Raw genomic sequence first — 24,814 nt, 5'->3', positions numbered from 1 at the left:
CAGTAATTAAATTCCACAGGGGGTAGGCGCGGACCTACGTCACAAAAAAATAATTGTTAAATAAAAAAAAACAGATAGCCTCTCCCGAGTTTGATCCGTCCCACGACCACTGTCAAGGATATGTAGTCGTGGAACGGGTCATACTCGGGAGAGACAAATTTTTTTTAATCTGACAATTATTTTTTTGTGACGTATAGGTCCGCGCCTACCCCCTGCGGTAAATTCTACACCGTCTGTAACCCACTTTCGACTGCACTGTCGCTTATCAAGTAAAGTAAGTGAAGAGCCACGTAGAGACTACCATGGGTTACCGACGATGTATATTCTCATGTCCTATACCTGCCATGACAATTATTGGGCTGTGAGATTCATTGGTGTATAAATGTCACATGAATCGGTTAGGATTATATCATTTCACATGTATAGATTTAAATATGCATTTTATTTACATACTGTATTCTTAGTAGACTTTTACTGTAGTCATGACTTCTTGTCTATCAGAAGGTTTTGGTATTCCGGAGAAACTAGACTATTTTATGTATTAAATATATATAGTTGATTATAGACAGCTTATTAATTAGTACTTTCTCATATATCAGACCCGTATTCTACCTTTCACTATTGTAGTATAGTTCTTATCGACGAAACATTTTATTTCATTGGAATCTGCAACTCAAAATGTAGTCTGAATATCATTCTGACATTTTAACGATTTCTTTTTCGTTTGCGTTAGTCGACGCCAGAGCGATTGGGTGGGGTGTGTGTCAGAATGAACCAGTCTATAATTTACAGTATTATATATGTGTCCCTGGTATTACCATTCAGTGGTAGTCATTTATGGATTAGATGGTTTTCAGTTGGCACTCACATTGCTAATCAGTTTTATTTAATTCTATTTAGCGTCTAAATTTGTTCTAATCTCATAGTAGTCTCCAACGTTCATAATACCAGGTAAATAGACACGTTGGAACAGTGGAATGCCATAATTCAAGTAGCCTATATGTGTTCATGCATTTATAGAGTCCCAAAAGATTTTCAGAATAATTTATCAATTGTTTCAGTCATCATTGAGTGAACAACAAATGCGCGTGCAATGATATAACGCAGAATGTATTTTGAGATATTAAAATAAATCAACAAAAAATATGACAATTGTGTACAGCAAATGCCCTACATAACTGTTACAATAAAATGTCTTTAAGAAACCGAATACCTACGACTATTCTGTTATCGATCGATATGTAGTCTACATGAGTGAAATCTTAATGAAATGAATTATCCTGTCCGACCCTCGGCCTTAATATAATTTAAGTGTCTGTGAGATTGTAAAGAATTCTGGGCATTCCATCGCGTGTTGACCCTTGCGCCAAAACCTGAACATCCAGTTCACACATGTCAGTAATCGTCTGTTTGTTCCTTTATTTACGAAACGCTTATTATTCCCTGAATGTAATATTTGGCGCCAGTTGTGAAACCCAAATAATTACAGCTGCACTCCACTGTAGGCAGACGTTTATATTGTCCTTGTTTTGTTCTCATATAGATGTATTATGGGGAGAAAATATAAAATCATCCGTTCGACCTTTTTAGCGGCATTTGGTAAACATGCGAGGTTTCTATTAATAGCCCCAATGTTTAATGCCTTGATACTTTTAAAAATTGTGTATACCTCGGCAAGTTATAACGTGTTCAAAATAAACACCCGAATTATGCCCCTTTGGCGAAAATGCTATGCACGCAAGGGGTCATCACAGTCGTAACCCAGGGAATTGACCAATCGAAACCACTGTTATTAAAATGAAGAGGGAAGGGGAAAATTCAAAGATGGATGAACATCAGCAAAGCTCTACTTAACATCAATGTACCTTGAGTCATATCATACGAATCGGTCTATTTCCCATGTAGTCAAGAACGCGAAATGACGCTTACGGCGTTAGAAAAAAGTGGTAGGATGGAATGGGTAAAAATTCTTAGGAGATTAGTCGAAAGAAAGAAAAGTAAGTTCTGTCAAAAAGTGCGTCTGCAAACGCAGATAATCTGCGTGGACATGTCTTTGTCTGTTCTGTCTGTTGTTACTTGTATCCGTGTATGACAGGAATCTAATTGACACTAGACTGACTAGTGTCTAACGGCGTATGAAAGCAAGTTGACAATGGTTATAAACTAAAGTAACTTTTAAATCCAACGCTTTGGGTAATCACTGGAAATAATTATTGTAGGCCTAGTGTGCTGTGTCGGACTGAAATTTAATATCAATATTAATGTATTCATTCAAAATTGTGTCTTGATAAAGATGTTCTGAACGTAACAATATCTGCTTTGTAGTCTGGTATAGTGGACTATAAAAGTCCTGCACCAGAAATAGCTTAATCTTATCTTTATAAAAATAAAGTTTTATGTATGCAGTGTTTACTGTACATGTAGAGCAAAGGTAAATTTCAGTTATTGATGTTCAACTGTTTTTGTAACAGAAAGTAAACAATAAAAATGTACACACAGTAGATATGATAAATCAGAAATCAATGACATGTTTTTTTTCTGGCCTGGCCCTACTCCTATACGTATATGAGGTCTTATTCCACTTGATTATATTGGTGGATATTACGACCATATATTGGATCAGCGTGTGTTTCTTATAGCTGCCAGTGCCCCGATCCAGGTGGCCCAACAAAAAAATGTCATAAACCATCCAATATGATAATTTATGTTACAACTATGTGAATGCTTACTTGTTGATGAAGTATAAATCCATTTATGCACAAACTGTTGATTGACACCTCTAAATATAATTAAATCCACACAAATTCACTTGCAACCTACTGTGTTCAAACGCAAATGAAACATCATTAAACTTTCACATCGTTTTGTTTGTTTCATCTATATTTGGATAAACCGGAAATAATCCAGAGAGGTCACAATCAAAACAAGTATGGCGGTATATTTAAGTGGACATACACTTAAACGACAAGAAAGGATAATAATCACTAAGAAATATGAGAATGATAACTTTTAAACGATTTTAATTAGGTGTGTCACAGCAACAGAATGTCTTAGTCAGGTGTCAGGACCAGAGGTAAATCAAGCAACTACTGGCCAAGACTAGTCTGACAATTTGACAGATCAGATCATGACTGGTATTAAATAAAATATAACATAGCTCACTCAGGAAAACGGACAATCTTGTAGATAGCTAAAGCTATAGGCCAGGATTTTATCATGACCAGGTTGTGAAGTCAGCCTAATTTTGTATTTTATGATCGAGTGGGCACTATTTAAAACATCTAATTTTTTATTTTTATTTATTTGATTGATAACCTTCCTTTTGTTTATTAAATATTTTTTGTTTCATCAGTGCTTGTTTTTTGGTGATTTTTGTGTCGACTTCAAAAGTGACATATACCGGTAGGTATTACTCTGTAGGTGTCGACAGCATCATCGTCCGCACAATAGTTTCCGTCCAATAACTTGCAAAGTTGATGCATTGCTTTCTTATAGGAAGTGCTTGCTTGGGATTGCTTTAAGTTTTGATGTTCAAAGGTCAAGGTCACTTGGTATTGATGGAAACTTGGTTTCCATTCGATAACTCGAGTTCCCTTGGACCAATTAAACTCAAACTTCGTATAGTACTTCCTTATCAAAAGTGCTTGCTTGGGATTGTTTTCAGGTTTGAAAGTCACGGTCACTGTTAAAAAATAAATAGCAAGTCTGTCCAGTTCCCTTTGGGTCAATCAACCTAAAACTTCATATAGTGCTTTCTGGTTTCTGTATGAAAAACACTTAAATTTTACATGAAACTTGTTTTGATTTGCAAAGCAGATCAGTTTGATTTTTAAAATTCAAATCCTAGCTTGCTGTGAGGCGACGCATCCACTTCTGTGGAATTCTTGCTTGTTTTGTTTTGGTAACCTTCCGAAAATCAGTGATTTCAGATGCTATAAAAATCAAAGAAAATTGGCAAAAAAACGAAAACTGTCCAAGCAAAAGTTGTTTATAGTAAGCAAAAGAGGCTTTGGTGCACTCGGTCATCAACCTGTTGACAGCTAAGCATTAAATGAGATTCTGTTAGTCACAGAATATCGGTCCTTTAGTTGGAACTTAATTGATGCAAAACATATATGTATGGTTTCTGCATTAAATTGAGTCTATAGGTATCTACTATTTACCGTTGTAATGTTAAAACAAGATACTAAAGGGGCCATTTGCTCTTCATTGAATAAGATTTTCTTAAAAAAATTTTTTTTTTGTCCATTGAGAATTTGTGTGCTTATTGTGCCTTATGGCCCCAGTACATGTCTTTCTAACGCTGAAAAGCATTATGAAGTGTTTTTTTTTACTAATTCTTTCCAAACTCCTCAATCTTAATTGCATCAGAGAGGCCAAGGCATGTGGAATGGATGGATAGAATGATATCATTTTAATCATGACTTCACTTCCCACCATATCATAATTTCATGTAAAAAGGTGCCAGACAGACTGAATAATAAAGTAAAAATCTAGCATTAGATCACTTGTGAGATTTCTCTGTCATAAAAGTGTACCTATAGTACTTGAAAAACTACAAGGAATATTTCTTCTTTCACTCGACATGTTTTGTGAAATATCTGACATGAATCTTTTGAGTCTGCCTGCAACATGAAACTTCCATTAAGTAATTTGAAATTAATTTTGTGATTATTTCAGTTAAGAAGAACTTAGAGGATACAAAGTGGGAAGAATCAGATAAATTTGAACAATATTACAAGAAATGGAAAGGTCTTAATGATAACTTAATGAAAGTGCCAACACTTTATGTAAAGGTATGTAACACTGAATGTTCATTATTACTTCATATAAATGTTCCAACACTTTATGCTAAAAACCTCAAATTTCTGGACCAAGAAGAAAGTCAATGAATTTCATATTAGTCTCTTCAAATATATCATTGATCAGTACCCATGTAAATTACTTATGATATTAACAAAGCGGGACAGGCGACACATATGATAATTAAGCATATATAGTTCTTGTTGATTTTTAAGAGTAAATATTGTATTGTTAATTCAAAAGTGAGAGTCATGCAAATGAAAAAAATGTATGTTTCACATAAACATGTATAGTGTTGTTTTTTTCAGTTGCCTTCTGAAGAAGAACCTTTGCTGTTGAAGCTAAGAGAGGAATCTAGGTTTGTTTTAATTTTACAATTAATGTAACATGGTTTGTACAAATGATAAAAAGTGCTGGAAAAGTGCTAGAATTATGGGGCCAATGCTAGAAAGTGCTGGAATTTGCTCCAGGGGTTGCACAGATCTTGAAAAACCCTTAAATTTGATGAGTTTCTTGAAAAACCTTGAAAATGACATTTAGCCTTTAAAAACCCTTGAAAATCAAAAAAAAAGTCCCTGAAAAACTCTTAAATTTCTGAAAATTGTGTTTTTCATTGTTTCCATCTGTGTTTTTTTCCACACCAAATGTGTTTCTAGTTGAAAATGTAATGATCGTAATATTAAATTTTTTTATCAGTAGAGCGATCTTTTTTTTTTGTGTGTAAAATTCCAGATAATTTTACCTGGGTTTGGTTCACGAGTTTATTCTATCCAATCTTAGTCAGTATAGTGCTTGCATAGCTCTGGGTTCACTATTTTGCCTTTAATTGTTTTTTTAAAAGTCTTGAAAAACCCTTAAATTTTGACTTCCAAAATTTGTACCACTACATGATCACAAGTGCTTGAAAATACTGAAATTTATATGTACTTGCTGTAAACATACTTTATCAGATTCTTTAAAAATGATTAATTTATCATGTAGAAAATTATATAGAAAAAAAAAACTTTAATCATCAGTATTATTTACTTTAATTTTTCGATAAGTTTCAGATTTCAGTATTAGGTTATTTATTGCCTGTGAAGTCTTTCAAAAAAGCAATTCCTTAGATAACACAATTTTGTTATTAATGTAATGTCAAAGACAAAAATAAACTTAATTTTATACAATTTTTTAGTTTGCACAAAATATGCACCCAGAAAGTAGAGAAAAAGTGCTTGAATTTTGGTGTGAAAAATCTGTACATACCATGTGTAATAAGTAAGATTATAACCCAGTTTATGTTAGACTAGTTTAGGGTATTTCCTTTGAATATACAGCAATGCTCATCAAAATCTGATAGGAGTATCATGGTATATAGCTTCATCCATCTGATGTATTTTTCAACCTATCTCGTTAAAATTTTTTAGACTTTATAATCCTGATTTGTTGTGTTTCCCTGAACAGCATTTTGATTCACCTATTTGTGCAAAAGTTACTGCCCTTTGCATTGCTTGTTTTGGTATTTTATTTTTGTCTGGAAATCTACATATTTCAACTGATCTCCATCACTATATGAAGTTAATTATAGTATGCTTTATCACCATGATATTTAGGTGTGTTACCCTGAATGGAACTTTGTCTTTTTGACTGTAATGCATTTTAACTGTTACAATTTTTTGTATAGTACATTGTATTAAATTTTTGTCTGGAGAACGAGATCTCCTCTATTTTTCAACTGATCTCTAAAAAAACTTAGTAGGCTTTATACTCATGATATAAAGTTGTTTTCTTGTGCTGAGACTGTTTTTTCAAAAGTTAATGCCCTTTGTTTATTGCAGTATTTCAATTTTGTCTGGAGATCTCATGAAAGCTTAGTTGGCTTATATCTATGATACTTCGTGGTGTTTCCCTGAGTGGCATTTAGATTCCAACTATTTTTGCAAAAGTCATTGCCGTTACATGTTGATCGAGCTGTAGATCCTTGACCTCAGTTTTTTACCAATTTCTTTTTATACTAAATTTTCTATGATATGAAATTGTACTTTCTCATGGCATTTTTATTAGACATTTAACCTTGCATTTCTCTTTGGTAAAGGGTGATTATGAGCATATATTGCTCTGCCCTGCGGTACTCTAGTTACTTTGTTATATACTGAAGCCTAAGTAAGGTGCCTACCAAGCTCAAGTTTATACCAAAGTAGACTTATTAATTAATAATATCTGTATAGGGATCCAGATTGTATATATCATCAGAGACCTGGTCAGAGCACGATGTCATGATATTGTCTTCCTTCATTGTTTGTCTTACTGTGTTATATGTGCTTATTTACACAATGTGTGCACTATGTGTTGTTGATCTGAAGGTTACAGATTTGAATTTCCTGTCATGATTGTACTATGTTAAAATCATGTTTAATATATGTATAATGTATAATGAACATTTCTTTATTTAGTTGCCATGAACATGTGCATATGATCTTCTTTCAGAGCTGTTTTTCTTCAAAGAAGAAGCAGAGAGCTATTAGACAATGATGAATTACAGGTACCGTACTTGTTGTAATAACAAATCAGAATTTATAATGATTAACAAAATTGTATTCATTAATTACAGTAGTTAATTTACACAAGTTTAGGTGTCAAATTTTAAGTGTATATCATATCGACAAATATCTGTAAAGACCATACAAATATTGATTTTAGATGCAAAATAATGTAAATGTTAAATGATACATCATGTCCTTGTTAGATACCATCAGATATTATGGCAGAGCGGTGATTTTGATATTAATAAAAAATCGTGTCTGGATGAAAGCAGACTTTTGAAATCGGTGTATGTTAAAAATCCAATCACCTGATTCTGTCAGAAGTTACGTATACAGAGTCAGATGTCAAGAAGAAAGTAGTGCTAGCACCCATTGATACCCAGGGATCGACACTAACAGTAGCCCAGCAGCCCTGGGCTGCCTGAAATCTGGTTGGGCTGCCAGAATGTCCAGACCAGCAGCCCTGTGGGCTGCCAACATTTTCAGCCAAATGTATAATGTCCAGCTAAAATTGTCCTCGTTTACTTCAATAATTTCGTTTTCAAAACTGTTTATATAAAACCTGTTGGTGTCAGATCGAATATTTTTATGCTCAGAATAAACTAGACAGCAGGAAACTGCATTTTAGGGACCTCACCCCAAATCCCCTAGGAGGGGTTTCACCATATCATTGGCAGCCCAGGCTGCCTCATTTCAAAACCTGGCAGCCCAGCGGTCTGTATATGTCAAGGCAACTAAGTTAGTGTCAACCCCTGATACCCATTCTGATTCTTAAATATGTAATAAAAAGAAACTTTTTTTTTCTCAGAGGTTGTGGTTCCTGTTGGACCAGCACCATACACCCCCAATTGTGGGAGAGGATCAAATGATCAACTATGAAGACTTTCTCAAAGTGGGAGCAGAGGCAGGATCCAAATGCCAGTGAGTAAGCTGTAGATGTATAATATTAATATCATCTTCTACCCGACAGTACTCCTGCTTTATGTTTAGGACAGCCCAAATACTAATATTATCAGCCAGTCAAGGAAAGTACTGGGTACTTGTTATAATAAAAAAAATGTTTTTGTTGTTTTGATCAAAATAAGAGTTTTAGTCGCATGTTAGGAACCACTTCCACAATTCCTTTTTTTATTGGTGTTGGTTGTGATCATGAGCATCTTGTATTGACTAGTCCTTTACCAGCATACCGGCTTGCTCTCGTGGGTAAGAAAAGTGGGTGAGCGAAATTTTTAACTGGACAACATATTTTGAGCATAACACAAGCAAACAAAATCTTAGGAGTGATAATTTGCTTAGAAATAGAGGATATTTAACATAATTATATGAATACAATATTTACTCAACGTTAATTGGTCTAAACATTCTGCACAGGTCAAAATTAGATGCGACATTAACCAGCATTGATGTAAATTTGTATGAGATGTTAATATTGAAATCCAACAAACTTGCTGTGAGCCTTGCAAGTTAATAAGTGATTCCAAATCAACAAACTTGCTGTGAGCCTTGCAAGTTAATAAGCGATTCCAAATCAACAAACTTGCTGTGAGCCTTGCAAGTTAATAAGTGATTCCAAAACACCCACTGTGTAATACTGACCAATCAGGCACCAGTAAAAAGGGAAATTAAATCTGGAGGAGAAAGGGGAATATTCAATAAATGTTTTATAAATGAACAAGAGGGTGTTGCCTCCTAAAGACAGGGTAGACTGGTATATGGGAACATCATCCTTGGAACCAGACAATTAAATGTAATTGACATGAAGGGTGTTGTACTCCTCATTACTGAGGGACAGAACTCAAAATATTCATAATACTCCACCTTGAAGAGTTGTACAATTTAGACATGAATATATTTTGGATTTAAAAGAATTTTTTATATTATTTTTATTTCATTCCATAATGGTAGTGGTATAAAATGCTATCAGTTAAAAAACTTTTGATTGATGTTGTAATATAATATGCATGTATCTTTAAAGGTAAATTGTCGCATATGTAGGTATGTTAAACATGGCTAATGCATTGATTGTATGTTTTCAGACAATTTTTCAAAGCAGCAGTTTTCTGCAAGCTTCTGCAAGCTGATCCATATGGGAGGATATCAATCATGCAATTCTTTAACTATGTTATGAGGAAAGTGTGGCTGCACCAGACAAGGATAGGGCTTTCTTTGTATGATGTCACTGGTCAAGGCTATCTCAAAGAATCTGTAAGTCATATCACTGGTCAAGGCTATCTCAAAGAATCTGTAAGTCATGTCACTGGTCAAGGCTATCTCAAAGAATCAGTAAGTCATATCACTGGTCAAGGCTATCTCAAAGAATCTGTAAGTCATGTCACTGGTCAAGGCTATCTCAAAGAATCTGTAAGTCCTATCACTGGTCAAGGCTATCTCAAAGAATCTGTAAGTCCTATCACTGGTCAAGGCTATCTCAAAGAATCTGTAAGTCCTATCACTGGTCAAGGCTATCTCAAAGAATCTGTAAGTCCTATCACTGGTCAAGGCTATCTCAAAGAATCTGTAAGTCCTGTCACTGGTCAAGGCTATCTCAAAGAATCTATAAATTATGTCACTGGTCAAGGTGCCAGCTATCTCAAAGAATCGCTAAGTTCAAATAAACAGAAGATCTATGATGACTTATGAAAAGTTAAAAGTTACAGTTCGATAGTGGATGTTTTTAATTTGTCATGATACCAGTATCTGACCTCGGATATGACCAGTATCTGACCTCGGATATGTAGATATTTTTGCTGTATTTTCCCTTCATAGTGGTACCAGAATGATCTTTTATTATGAATATATGGATTTCCTGGCTTTCTTCTAATAATGGTTTTGAGATAGCTGAGAAATAGCATTTGACTTCATCATTAGGGTTACAGATAAAGTTTGATAAATAGTTTTCCCACATTTTTCATAGATCTTTTGCCCTTAATTCTTTAAATTCATTTTATATTAAGATAAACCTTTATTTACCTATGATGCTGTGTTTGTAGATATAGTATAAGGTGGCCTCACTACAAAGCCAGTTTAAATCCAAGATGGTTATCCCCCTTTTTCATCATTGATGTAAATTGAGGTTTCTTATCTTCATGAATTCAACATTTTCTTCTATTTTCAGGTTCTAATTTTCATTATTTAGATTAAGATATATTTCAAATAAACTATATGACATTTGTCAATTTTTGCCCAAACCATTTGTTTGCATGTTCACAGAATAAATCACTATATCTATATTTCCAACCATCAATTGTATTATTTTTACCGCAGTATATCTTTGAATAGGGGAGGATATTATATACCTATAGCTATATATCCTTAAAATTGATGTGATATAGCAATTCAATACATTGATATTCTAATTTTCTTCAATATCAATATTTTGGTAGACAATAAAAATCTATTAACTGAATAAGAAGCCAATGAAAAGTGGCAACAAAAGGTAAACACGTGCCTTGTGAAAGGTGTTTCTGACAGCCTCATCTCATGCACTTGTACTTATCAACATATCACCAAACACTTGAATGTAATGTAGAGCTGTATTAAATGCAGTTTAGCGACAAAGTTGAAATATACATGTAAGCAAGGAACAGCTATGATCATGTCTTCATGCTCATCTGTTTAAAGTTTTCAAAAAAATCAAAACCAGAACATGCTAAGGTGCTTTTAAACACAGCATTTATTATATCTTGATTTCACATTTTTGATATCTAGATAACATTGAAAGCAGTCAACTAATTTGATGAATTAACATTTGCATGTTTTCAATCAACTGCTGAAACCACAACTTTGAAAGCAATCAAGTGTTCTGCCAAAACACATCCATCATTTATCAATTTGTGTTTTTTTAGGTCACCTGAGACAAAGTCTGAAGTGACCTATTCTAATCCCCTTTTGTCCGTCGTCGTCCGTCGTCCGTCCGTAAACAATTTACATTTTCGACTTCTTCTCCAAAACCCACAAACCAAATTCTATGAAATTTGGAAGGAAGCTTCTATGGCTAAAGGTCAACCAAAATTGTAAATTATATGGTCCCCACCCCCCAGGGGCCTGAGTGGCGGGGCCAAAAAGGGTCAAATTGACTAAAACTTCAAAAATCTTCTTCTCTACTCTCAGATATGCTGGAATCAAACACTCTTCATAGATGGAAGGGTCTTAAGGTGTTTTACCAAAATTGTAAATTTCATGACCCAGGGGTTTCACGTTTGCCCCTGGGGAGGGGATAAACTTTACTATAGTTTATATAGGGAAATCACATTTTTGACTTTAATTTGTTTTATTTCTATTGGAATTCATTCTAATTTTGTAAACATTGTCAGCATGGGATGACAGTTTGATGGCATGCACATGTTGGCCCTGACTGACCCCCAGGGGCTGATGGGCGGGGCTAAAAAGGGCCAAATTGACTGAAATTTCACAAATCTTCTTCTCTACTCTCAGATATGATAGAATCAAATACACTTCATAGATGGCTGGGTTTGAAAGTTCTTTACCAAAATTGTAAATTTCATGACCCTGGGGTCTCAAGTTTGCCCCTGGGGCGGGGCTAAACTTTACTATAGTTTATATAGGGAAATCATATTTTTGACTTTAATTTGTTTTATTTCTATTGGAATTCATTCTAATTTTGTAAACATTGTCAGCATGGGATGACAGTTTGATGGCATGCACCTGTTGGCCCTGACTGACCCCCAGGGGCTGATGGGTGGGGCTAAAAAGGGCCAAATTGACTGAAATTTCACAAATCTTCTTCTCTACTCTCAGATATGATAGAATCAAATACACTTCATAGATGGTTTGGTTTGAAAGTTCTTTACCAAAATTGTGAATTTCATGACCCTGGGGTCTCAAGTTTGCCCCTGGGGCGGGGCTAAACTTTACTATAGTTTATATAGGGAAATCATATTTTTGACTTTAATTTGTTTTATTTCTATTGGAATTCATTCTAATTTTGTAAACATTGTCAGCATGGGATGACAGTTTGATGGCATGCACCTGTTGGCCCTGACTGACCCCCAGGGGCTGATGGGTGGGGCTAAAAAGGGCCAAATTGACTGAAATTTCACAAATCTTCTTCTCTACTCTCAGATATGATAGAATCAAATACACTTCATAGATGGTTTGGTTTGAAAGTTCTTTACCAAAATTGTGAATTTCATGACCCTGGGGTCTCAAGTTTGCCCCTGGGGCGGGGCTAAACTTTACTATAGTTTATATAGGGAAATCATATTTTTGACTTTAATTTGTTTTATTTCTATTGGAATTCATTCTAATTTTGTAAACATTGTCAGCATGGGATGACAGTTTGATGGCATGCACCTGTTGGCCCTGACTGACCCCCAGGGGCTGATGGGCGGGGCTAAAAAGGGCCAAATTGACTGAAATTTCACAAATCTTCTTCTCTACTCTAAGATATGATAGAATCAAATACACTTCATAGATGGCTGGGTTTGAAGGTTCTTTACCAAAATTGTGAATTTCATGACCCTGGGGTCTCAAGTTTGCCCCTGGGGCGGGGCTAAACTTTACTATAGTTTATATAGGGAAATAACATTTTTGACTTTTATTGGTTTTGGAATTCATTCTAATTTTGTAAACATTGTCAGCGTGGGATGACAGTTTGATGGCATGCACATGTTGGCCCTGACTGCCCCCCCCCCCCCCCCCCCCCCCCCCCCCCCCCCCCCCCTGGGGCTGATGGACAGGGCTAAAAAGGTTCAAATTGACTGAAATTTCAAAAATCTTCTTCTCAAGACTGAAATAAGGTGGAATCTCAAATACTCTTTATAGTTTGAAGGGTCTTATGGTGCTTTATGAAATTTTAAATTTCATGACCCTGGGGTCACAAGTTTGCCCCTGGGGAGGGGGTAAATTTTACTATATTTTATATAGGGAAATCACATTTTTGACTGATTTGTTTTGATTTCTATTGGAATTCATTCTGGTTAACATTTTCAGCATGGAATGAAAGTTTTATAATATGCATATGTTGGCCCTGACTGACCCCCAGGGGCTGATAGGGGGGGGGGGGGCAGAAAGGGTCAATTAAATAAACTGAAATATTTCAAATCTCAGGTGACCGTTAAGGCCCATGGGCCTCTTGTTTTAAATGGCATACACTGTATAAGGAGTATCTGTATACTAAAAAGGTGTTTTAGAAACAACAAAAATGTATTATTTGACTTTAAATGGTAAAATAAAGTTATCAATGTTTCATTTTGCAGGACTTAGAAAATTACATTTTGGAGCTGATACCAACTTTACCACAGGTAAATAGATTGTTCATATGTAGTTTTGTAGTTAGCAATAGACTCCATCTATGTAAGGTAAAATGTTCATATGTAAGGAGTATTGCAGTTAGACTCCAACTATGTAAGGTAAAATGTTCATATATAAGGAGTATTGCAGTTAGACTCCAACTATGTAAGGTAAAATGTTCATATATAAGGAGTATTGCAGTTAGAAGGTAAAATGTTCATATATAAGGAGTATTGCAGTTAGAAGGTAAAATGTTTATATGTAAGGAGTATTGCAGTTAGACTCCAACTATGTAAGGTAAAATGTTCATATATAAGGAGTATTGCAGTTAGAAGGTAAAATGTTCATATATAAGGAGTATTGCAGTTAGAAGGTAAAATGTTTATATGTAAGGAGTATTGCAGTTAGACTCCAACTATGTAAGGTAAAATGTTCATATATAAGGAGTATTGCAGTTAGACTCCAACTATGTAAGGTAAAATGTTCATATATAAGGAGTATTGCAGTTAGACTCCAACTATGTAAGGTAAAATGTTCATATATAAGGAGTATTGCAGTTAGAAGGTAAAATGTTCATATATAAGGAGTATTGCAGTTAGAAGGTAAAATGTTCATATATAAGGAGTATTGCAGTTAGACTCCAACTATGTAAGGTAAAATGTTCATATATAAGGAGTATTGCAGTTAGAAGGTAAAATGTTCATATATAAGGAGTATTGCAGTTAGAAGGTAAAATGTTCATATATAAGGAGTATTGCAGTTAGAAGGTAAAATGTTCATATATAAGGAGTATTGCAGTTAGAAGGTAAAATGTTTATATGTAAGGAGTATTGCAGTTAGACTCCAACTATGAAAGGTAAAATAAGTTCTTTGTGAATTTTGAAGACCACATGCTGCATTATATGCAGAATATCACATTATTACTCAAACTTCGCTTTACTGTACATGGTGACAATACTTTCAATAACATATCTTGTCCCAAAAGCATTGTTTAGGAAAAAGCACAGCCAATGATATTTTGTACAATGTCAGACAATAAACATGTACTATGAATAATTACCCACAGACTTCTGTTTGGCTAAGATAATAAATGATGTTGAATTTGTTTATTTTCAGCTCAATGGCCTTGAGAAGTCGTTTTACTCCTTTTATGTATGCACAGCTGTAAGGAAATTTTTCTTTTTCTTGGATCCCATGAGGACAGGAAGAATAAAAATACAAGATATATTAGCTTGCAGCTTCCTGGATGACCTTCTGGAGGTAAGAGCTAGTGTTATATATTTCCCTATGCCCTTAAATACCTTAAACAATTTTATTCCACTGTTTTATGGTGCTGCATTAACTTTAGTATTGATCATAGCCTTTTCATTTTCCCCACTTCAGTTAAGAGATGAAGAATTGTCCAAAGAAATGCAAGAGTCCAACTGGTTTTCTGCACCCTCAGCCCTCCGTGTTTATGGGCAGTACCTCAACCTGGATAAAGACCACAACGGCATGCTGAGCAAAGAAGAACTTGCTAGGTATGAAGAAACGTGTAAAATTGTCATTGCAAAATGTTACACGGTTAAATAACTTTCTCAACTCTCAACAAATTGCATTGGACCATAGAAGTTAACTCTGCGGAGATAATAGTAGTGTACATGTACTGTGAAATTATATAATTTTATTTAGCTCCGATTCCAAGGTTTTTGACAAAAGAAAGAAAAAAAAAGAACTGCTTTTCATTTTGCACCTGATTAAGTGGATTAAAAATTTTCTAATACTTATTTATGAAAATTTTAACCGAAAACATTTTTGAGAAATGGAAAAATAGAGATTCATTTGTTACTTTTAGGTATGGTACAGGCACACTTACTGATGTGTTTCTAGACAGAGTATTCCAAGAATGTTTAACATATGAAGGGGAAATGGTAAGTACTTTCTATTGTGTGAAATGCTTTGTTAAGAGAAAGTGTGTGTAGTTCTCTTGTCTTTTAATATTCTATAGTGTGCTTAACACTGGTATTTTGTCCAGAAAGTACTGCTTAAAATCAGACTTCACTTTAACATAGAGTTTACAACATTTCAGTTGTCAACGGGCCACCTTATATATATAGAGCAACCCGCTTATTTGCATAGCCCTTTTTCCATGACAAAATATGCAAATAACCGGAGTATTCGTATAGGCGGAGTTGGGTTTTGGCCCCTCTTATACACATGTAGATCGTCAGGTCGGTACTCAAAATGGGCGCTATATGATTGTTTGTTATTTGCATTAAAAATATATTTAAAAAAAAACATTATTTAAAATATAAGAGTAAATACGAAATACATGGGTTGTTATTCTTTGTAAATGTACAAATAAAATATTTGCATTTACTTCGTCGTCGCTGGGTCCGATAGCGGTCATACACGCGTGCGTTGGCATTAGGCCTACGATGTACAATGTCATCGTTTCAATTAAGATTCATTATCGTCTCGAGATGCGTTGTGTTCCTGCTATGAGTATATTAGTTGTTTGATCATAGATGATGAACTGCTGAAGCAATAGCTATAGACTGTCTTAAATGACCGTGACATGTGTATTGTTGTTTTGGTTTGTTTTGGAAAATGGCGCACACACAAAAAGAGTTGTCGTTCATTACACATATGCCCCCACAATGCAACGCGCCTAGTAAACAATCATGGCGATCGCAACCTGCCTCAGCGAGTGTTCAAGTGCACAGAACACAGGTTTGGATCGATGTTATAATAAATAAACAAATCTCCTCAAAAGATGAGGCAAATAAATATTTTATTCAGTAATTCTTCTGCACAATGCTACTGATATGGTTTGGATAATAACTAAATGTCGATATCGATGCGCGCATCGAACATAACCTGTTTTGACGAAGTGGGAACCAATGATTAGATAACGTTGTACATCGTGTCAAATCAATATGCAAGTTCAAACACTTTTCATAAAACTTTTATTACGGGAAAATCACAAAAATACCCTAAAATCAATTAAAAATTTTCGATTTTTTGGAATTTTTATATGCATATAAGCGGGAGTCGGTGTTTTAGTCGATGCAAATACACGGGATTAAAATACAAAGATAAAGAAGAAAAAAATCGGGACATGATAATTTTATGAAAATAAGCGGGATATGCAAATAAGCGATATGCAAATAAGTGGGCTCCTCTGTATATATAATTAGCTTACAGTCTAAATTTGTCCGTGGTGAGCATTTACAATTGAGACAATCTTGACATAATCGTTGATAGGATGAGTGGAATAAGATTCAATCGTTGATAGGATGAGTGGAATAAGATTCTAAACTGTACAATAAACATGTCAGTGAGGTCTATATTACTAAGGATAGACACATGATATTAAACCGGCTGTTGTGCTCATTAGCTCTGAAGACTGACTGGCTTGTTGTTCATACAACTTAAATGTCACTGCCCCATTACATATCAAATTACATTCTGAGGTTAGTAGAATAAAATGTATGTTGTAGAGACTGGATTTTGCTTATAGTTGTGAACAATTCCTGAGTAGCTGGGACGAAGGAAGTGATCGTGGGGATTGATCATGATCTTATGATTCAAACTGATGTTAATTTTGCCATTGTTATTTAGACTGTTTACATTCTTGTTTCCCTGACAGTGACAGTGATTGAATATATGCCAGTATTTGTCAGAAAGTTAAGATAATAGATGATGGATATTTAATGCTGAATGAAAGGAGATAAATCTTCTATTTTAATATCTCTAATAAAAATGTAGCTCCATCAAGGGCAATAGTTTCACTCTAAATACTGTGCCCTGATTGGTCAAAAAGAGTGAAAATATCAAAACACTTATATTTTCACCATGCAACCTTATATTTCACTACGGAAATGTAATGAATGAGTATCATAAAAACCCAAATAATTTTTTGAGGTATAGAAGCAAGAAAGGTTTGAATGACATAAGATGTTATGTTTGTACATGTATTGTCTATACAATGTCCATGTTACTTTTAACACTCTTGTGTTTAAATCAGGGATGTTCTAGTCTTATGATATATATACATCTAAATAAGAACAACACTTGCGCTATGTCCGTTATTTCCATTCTCATGCAGGAATGAATATCACTTTTGTAAACATCTGTGTTTCTTCTTTTGTAGGACTATAAGACCTACCTGGACTTTGTTCTGGCATTAGAAAACCGCCGAGAACCACAGGCATTGCGCTACCTTTTTAGAATCCTTGATGTCCAACATAGAGGCTCGCTCAATGTATTTTCTCTCAATTACTTCTTCAGGGTAAGTATGTTTAAATTTTCTGCCTTGTGAATATTGCTTTGAATAGGTAATACTTGCACTCTGCTGCTTTTGCTCACACTTTGCATATATCATCTAAGATAAATAAGGAAATTAATATTTGTAGAACTAATGAAGTAATTTAAATGAAGAGCACAGCATGTGTTGTAAGACAGGCTCTGGTTAACTCACAAAGTTTTTACATATACTTTCATAAGGATTTTTTTCTTACCAAGTAATTAAACTTGAAAAATATTAAAATATTACTTTTATTCATATCCTTTTTTATTTGCTCATAACATGTATCAATTTATATGTAAGCAGTACTGTGTCTGGCCTCTACAATGGTAACAGGCATTAGTTCAATTCAGAAACTCAAATAGCTGGTGATATATTAGATTTATTTGTTGTGTGTCCAGGCAATTCAAGAACAGATGAAGCTGCATGGCCAGGAACCAGTGTCATTCCATGATGTTAAGGATGAAATCTTTGATATGGTCAAACCAAAGGATGTTCTTAAAATAACATTACAAGATCTGATAAAAAGGTAAAGAGGATTAACAAAGCATTGTGTGTAATGAGCAATCCACATCCTCGATACTCCAGAGGCTATGATCACATACGTTCTCTTCGTTCCTGGATTGTGTTTGTGATCATAACCCCGGGAGTATCAATGATGACTGATCCAAATCTTAACTAATTATTGACAAATTTTCCTTTATACTTTATTTGAACCATTATTTACTGACCATCAGGGATCTTTTCAGTAATGACCTTTGAAACATATGCCTACCCAATATGATGTGTGGTTAATGACAGATTTAACTTGAAAATTTACAAGAACAAAGTTTTCCAACCGTTGTTATCTCAACAGTTTTTGGAGTTCTGTAGTTTTGTGCTAACAATTAATATCTGTAATTTGTAAATTTGGTTTTAGTCATGTGTAGTGCGCATACGTTTTTGTCATGTTTTCTATATTTTCAAAAATTGTACCTATAAAGATACAATGTATATCTGGAATGCTTTCCCTAACATAGCAAATCGCACATACATATACAGGAGTGTTTTCATACCAGATTTTTGGTCATTATAAGTTTGTCAGCTTTGAAAAAATGTACAAATTATTAACAAAAACTAGCAGAAGTCATATTGAAATGTTTTCGTTTGGCATTTGTGTCCCTACTTTTAATCACAAATATCTCTTTAGCTCACCTGTTATATGTTTACCTCAGTCTACTGTAATCATATGAAACAGAACATTTAAACTGTATTGTTTGTAGTGGGAAAGGTGATACAGTGGCCAGCATCCTCATAGACCTGAATGATTTCTGGACCTATGAAAATAGGGAGTACCTTGTCCCAGACACGTCTGAGGAATCTGAAATATGACCAGGAACCACCACTTAGGGGCCATGTGCAAATCAAGCCACTACACATGCAACCACATTGTGACACCAAGGCTGTGTGCTGATAGAGGACAGGCATTACTGGAGATTCTTGTACAACACTGCCTGAAGACATTCACAGTCACAAACTTAATGTCTGTTTCCATTTGTCAAATTATTGTAAGATTTTGAATAATGCATAATGTTTGTTGCTGTCTAGAAGAGGAAGTAGGCATGAAACTAAACATAGACTAATGCATTTCATTTCTTGCAATATGAAGGGTTTGTCATTGAAACACTATTTTTCGTGGATTGAATTTTGAGTTGAACTGCCTTGTTTGATATAAATGTTGACATTTGTTGTATGTGATATTTAGATGTATGGAAGTTTCAATTTATGTATGGCAAGTCACAAATCATTACCATAGTGTAATCAATATGCATTTATGTGTTGACATTCAAATAGATGTAAATATAGATTTATTTCATTCCATTGAATGTACATTGACAATGTGATAGACAAACAGTGTAAAAGTGAATTGGATTTATAAACACGATTTTCAAGTTTTTAAAATCTTCTTGTTACACTGTAGAACATGAAAAATAAGACCCGATTAATACAAGTGGAATTGAAAATTAAAATAAACCGTGTATATGTATTAGTCAAACATGACAAAATGACAAAGAAACGACAGTTTAGAGTAGACAAGAAAGTCCAGTGATCTATTGTTTGTTTCTTGGTTTCCATGATGGAAGTCTCTTCCAACATCTACCAGCAGTTATAGTTCTAATTTGTTTATTTTTGATAAGCAGCTTGCTGTATAACAATGGCAGTGTTTGTTCTGTTGTACACAATATGATAAAAAAACAACCTTACTATATATCTTCCTTTCATCAATTTTGAAGCTGTGATTTTGTAAAACATTCATGAAAATTGATAGAAATTTGTTCATACACAATAATTCATTGTGTAATTTTAAGTGAAAGAAAAGATACTTAAAGTATGCATAACATATCTTGATGGTATAATTTGGTGTTTTGAGGTAGGATATGCAGATAGGTTTATCTTTTTATGAAATATCTATATCCAAGAGTTAAGCTGAAAACTGGTGCCTATATACACTGTATATGAATGTATTTCTGCACAATGTTAAATGAGAGGGGGAGGGGGGTTTGAGAGAGATGTTTGACACTTTAACTTTAATATTGATAGATTTTTGTTCGCATGTAAATTATGAAAATACATGTTAAGAACTAAATATAACATTTCCATCAGTTTTATGTTAGGACAAGCAATCTAACATTTGTATCTCCTATGTTACAATATGTGGAGCAAATTCCTCCCGAACTATTTGCAGTTGATGTCTACTTTCCATTTTTCAGTTAAAAATGGCATAGCTCTAAATATTTTTGTTATATCAAGGTTTAGTGAAATTCTGCATAGCTCTTCAATTGTCTTTAGAGAATCAGAAGTATGATAGTTTTTGTAAAACCACCTGTTAGCTTGAGTGTCCTAGATTGACTCGGTAGTATTGGAGTTCTGTATATCTGTAATGTAGAATCATGTAAGTCTGACTGAGGGACAAAATAGATATAGAAAACTGGCAGCATCATAGACCAGTGCAATGGCGGACATCAGTTGTTTCATACATGCCAAAATCTCAATCAAAATCAAAATTGTATGTTAATGAAATGTCCATTATGATGAGATAGATGTGTATTAATGTATGTAAATTGCTTTGATATTGTACACATGTAATTTCTCAAACTCACTTTTCTTTTGTCAACAAGAACATTAATATGATACTTTAAGGTTGATGCTAAAGCGAATTTATTTATGAATAAATATAATATAGGACAACATCAAAGTAATCTACAGTACATGTACTAGACAAAGCTTCATAAGCTTTGTACAGTAATTGTGAAGCAGTGTAGTGTCGAGGTGACATTAGTCATGATGTCGGGTCCATCAGATGTAGTGTATGTAGCATCAAATGTTAGGAGTGCCAACATAGCCTTGCAGGGGAGAGGTTCAACAAGTGTAAAATTATTAAATTCATCATTTACAACATTTTATCTGTAATGGTGCAATTTGTAAAAATTCAGGTTTGTTTTAAAATAGTCAAATATGTCGGTGGTATCTCGTTTTGTTTTGTTGGATTCACGTCCGAGTATTTACAGATGAAATCCATTGGTGCAAGATTTATTGGCATTTGGAAAGTGTATAAGAGTTCTGCTTGCTTATACAGTGGTATTTCAATGTTTGTAAGTTTTTTCCATTGGTTCAGTATTATAATTTTTTTTGTTATATAATTTTTGTTTGTGTGTGTGAAAAGAATGTAATATATAAATGCACAAGGCGAGTGTTTCTGCACTATGTAACCAAATAGATGATATTCTTTTTGCTGTTTTATGTTTTGTATTGCCATAGATGCTGATTTTGCCAACATTATACACAAAGGGTTATTTTAATATGATACTTTTACAGATTTGGAGCATTTTGTAAGATATTTCTACATATGTTGGAAACCGTAATTTTTTTCGAGAAACAAGTTAAATGTTTGCCATCCTTAAAATTGAGTAGGTATAGATAAGCAGGGTGGTGTAGCCTTACATATTATTATAGTAATACATACTTATATTTTAACTTTACGTAAAAAAAAATTCACTTGTCATTCCATTATTATCAAGACATTTTTCAGGTAACCAATATTGCATGTAATCTTGTGTTTCAATAGTGTTACGACACTATCGACATGTAATCTTGTGTTTCACCAGTGTTACGACACTATCGACATGTAATCTTGTGTTACGACACTATCGACATGTAACCTTGTGTTTCACCAGTGTTACGACACTATCGACATGTAATCTTGTGTTTCACCAGTGTTACGACACTGTCGACATGTAATCTTGTGTTTCACCAGTGTTACGACACTGTCGACATGTAATCTTGTGTTTCACCAGTGTTACGACACTATCGACATGTAATCTTGTGTGTCACTAGTGATATGACCGTTATCACTTCATAATCGGGCTTATTGTCTTGAATTTTCAAATGTCAACCAGATATCAGATAAAACTAGATCACCAAGGTCTTGACTAAATAACCCTTGAAAAGTATCACAAATTTGGTCTGAAATTGCTCGTAAAAGAAAGATGTGAAATATGTCCTTCCTGAACCTGCCATTCCTAGTATAGTTGGTAAATACTGTTCTCACTGTTGGTTTTTCTAGTCAAAGAAATGACTTTCAGCTTCAGTGGCTCTCTGTCCCGCTGCATTGCTCTCTCCTTTTAGTCGGTACTATTTTTTTGACTACTTCCATGTACATGTGATATTGTATGTTTCTACAGAGATCTTACCGTAACCTTAAGTGGAGACAATAACAAAACCTTCGGGGTGTGATGTGGTGCTTATATGGTCACTAAGATACTAGCGTTTATTGTGTGACGACTAACCTGTATACTAATATTGTGATCCGTCCATGTCCTCCACCTCTAAGGACAATGTTTTATCTGTCTCCCGTAATCTGTGATTATCAGTAGGTATTATGTTACGTGTTTTCTCACTATGTATGATATTGATATCTAAACGTATTCTGGTTCCAGTTTCATGAATGCTCCTTATCTAATGAATTAAGTTTGTCCATAGGAACACATACACGGGCATTATCAATGTTTCTTTGGTAGTCTACTATGATTAGAAATTCCAGTATACTCGACTCCATTATAGTTAGAAATTCCAGTATACTCAACTCCACTATAGTTAGAAATTCTAGTATACTCGACTCCACTATAATAAGAAATTCCAGTATACTCGACTCCACTATAATAAGAAATTCCAGTATACTCGACGCCATTATAATTAGAAATTCCAGTATACTCGACTCCACTATAGTTAGAAATTCCAGTATACTCGACTCCACTATAGTTAGAAATTCCAGTATACTCGACTCCACTATAGTTAGAAATTCCAGTATACTCGACTCCACTATAGTTAGAAATTCCAGTATACTCGACTCCACTATAGTTAGAAATTCCAGTATACTCTAATCCACTATAGTTAGAAATTCCAGTATACTCTAATCCACTATAGTTAGAAATTCCAGTATACTCGACTACACTATAATAAGAAATTCCAGTATACTCGACTCCACTTTAATTAGAAATTCCAGTATACTCGACTCCACTTTAATTAGAAATTCCAGTATACTCGACTACACTATAATAAGAAATTCCAGTATACTCGACTCCACTATAGTTAGAAATTCCAGTATTCTCGACTCCACTAAAGTTAGAAATTCCAGTATATACTTGACTCCACTTTAGTTAGAAATTCCAGTATACTCGACTCCAAAAGAAACATTGTTACATGACTGTGCATAGGAAAGCATCATCAGAGCTAAGAAAAAAATCTTTTCTAAACTTCTGAAGCGATTTCCAATTTAAGGATTTGGGTATAAAGAAATGTTCTTAAAGCTGGTGTCTGATCCCCAATTTCTATATAAATTGTAGTGTAGTTGTCAATCTTCATCACATTATATTTACAAATGCTCAACTTGTCTCAGCTTATAATGTAGTTGTCTGGAATGTATTTGTGAATTGTATACAGGCTTGTTTATAAAACAATACTGACATTTGATTTTCCTGTAGTGATGTATGTTGGCACTATATTTGGGTACTACCATTATGCAAATATGTGTCATTCTAAAAGCTGAATGTGATATTTATACATCGGCCAAATATACTTGTCACCAAATTAGAAATTCCCAGAAAGTCTGTGATAACTATGTATTCAGCCTGTGACCGTGTTAAAAACTGCCATTGTTAACACAGTCAGTCAGAGTTCAACAGTGTATTGTGGAAGTTGTATCTATTAAATGTATAAATGCTCAAAATGGTCACCGGAGGAAATGTGTAGCTTTTAGCTTCAGTAGATATCGGGGGGAAAAACATGTCTGTAGCAGTTTTCTGCACTTTTTGTTCTCTGTGAAGAACTCTGTCAATTTAAAATGAATTTTAGATAGTGTTTGTTATGTCATTGGTTTGTAGATGTAAGGTGATTTCTTAATGTCAAAGGAGTAGAAATTTAAGTACCACAATTAGCAGAGTTGAGAATAGATTTGTCAAACACAGTCAGAATGATATACTGCTAGGACTGCTACTGTCTTGTATCTCAACCGGGACCTACAGATCATCGTACTACTGTAACAAGCTCTCAACCGGGACCTACAGATCATCGTACTACTGTAACAAGCTCTCAACCGGGACCTACAGATCATCGTACTACTGGAACAAGCTCTCAACCGGGACCTACAGATCATCGTACTACTGTAACAAGCTCTCAACCGGGACCTACAGATCATCGTACTACTGTAACAAGCTCTCAACCGGGACCTACAGATCATCGTACTACTGTAACAAGCTCATTCCTCCAGTGACTTGTGGGTACACTAGTTTGAGATGTGTGAGGGTACTCCAGACTTTTCCTCTTGTAGTGTCGGAGGTATTTACTTGATAAGATGATGGGGTATTGTCTGTAAACACCACGTGATTGTATGTAAATAAAGAGAACAACAGAG

General features: G+C 34.4%; 1 protein-coding gene across 1 annotated transcript; it reads left to right on the top strand.

Annotated features, from left to right (window-relative positions):
- The first annotated feature begins 1,805 nt into the window (after positions 1-1,805).
- On the top strand, positions 1,806-24,813 carry LOC117324432 (serine/threonine-protein phosphatase 2A regulatory subunit B'' subunit gamma-like). The gene is made up of 13 exons (XM_033880286.1): positions 1,806-1,997; positions 4,681-4,796; positions 5,112-5,161; positions 7,270-7,324; positions 8,134-8,246; positions 9,362-9,530; positions 13,544-13,588; positions 14,694-14,837; positions 14,961-15,097; positions 15,412-15,487; positions 17,713-17,850; positions 18,267-18,394; positions 19,128-24,813. The coding sequence occupies exons 1-13, from the start codon at positions 1,919-1,921 to the stop codon at positions 19,234-19,236; spliced, it is 1,359 nt and encodes a 452-aa protein (XP_033736177.1). The 5' UTR covers positions 1,806-1,918; the 3' UTR covers positions 19,237-24,813.
- Position 24,814: the final 1 nt, after the last annotated feature.

The sequence above is a fragment of the Pecten maximus genome, chromosome 3, assembly GCF_902652985.1.
Source record: "Pecten maximus chromosome 3, xPecMax1.1, whole genome shotgun sequence".
Lineage (NCBI taxonomy): Eukaryota > Metazoa > Mollusca > Bivalvia > Pectinida > Pectinidae > Pecten > Pecten maximus.
This window is presented reverse-complemented; position numbering and strand designations above follow the sequence as displayed.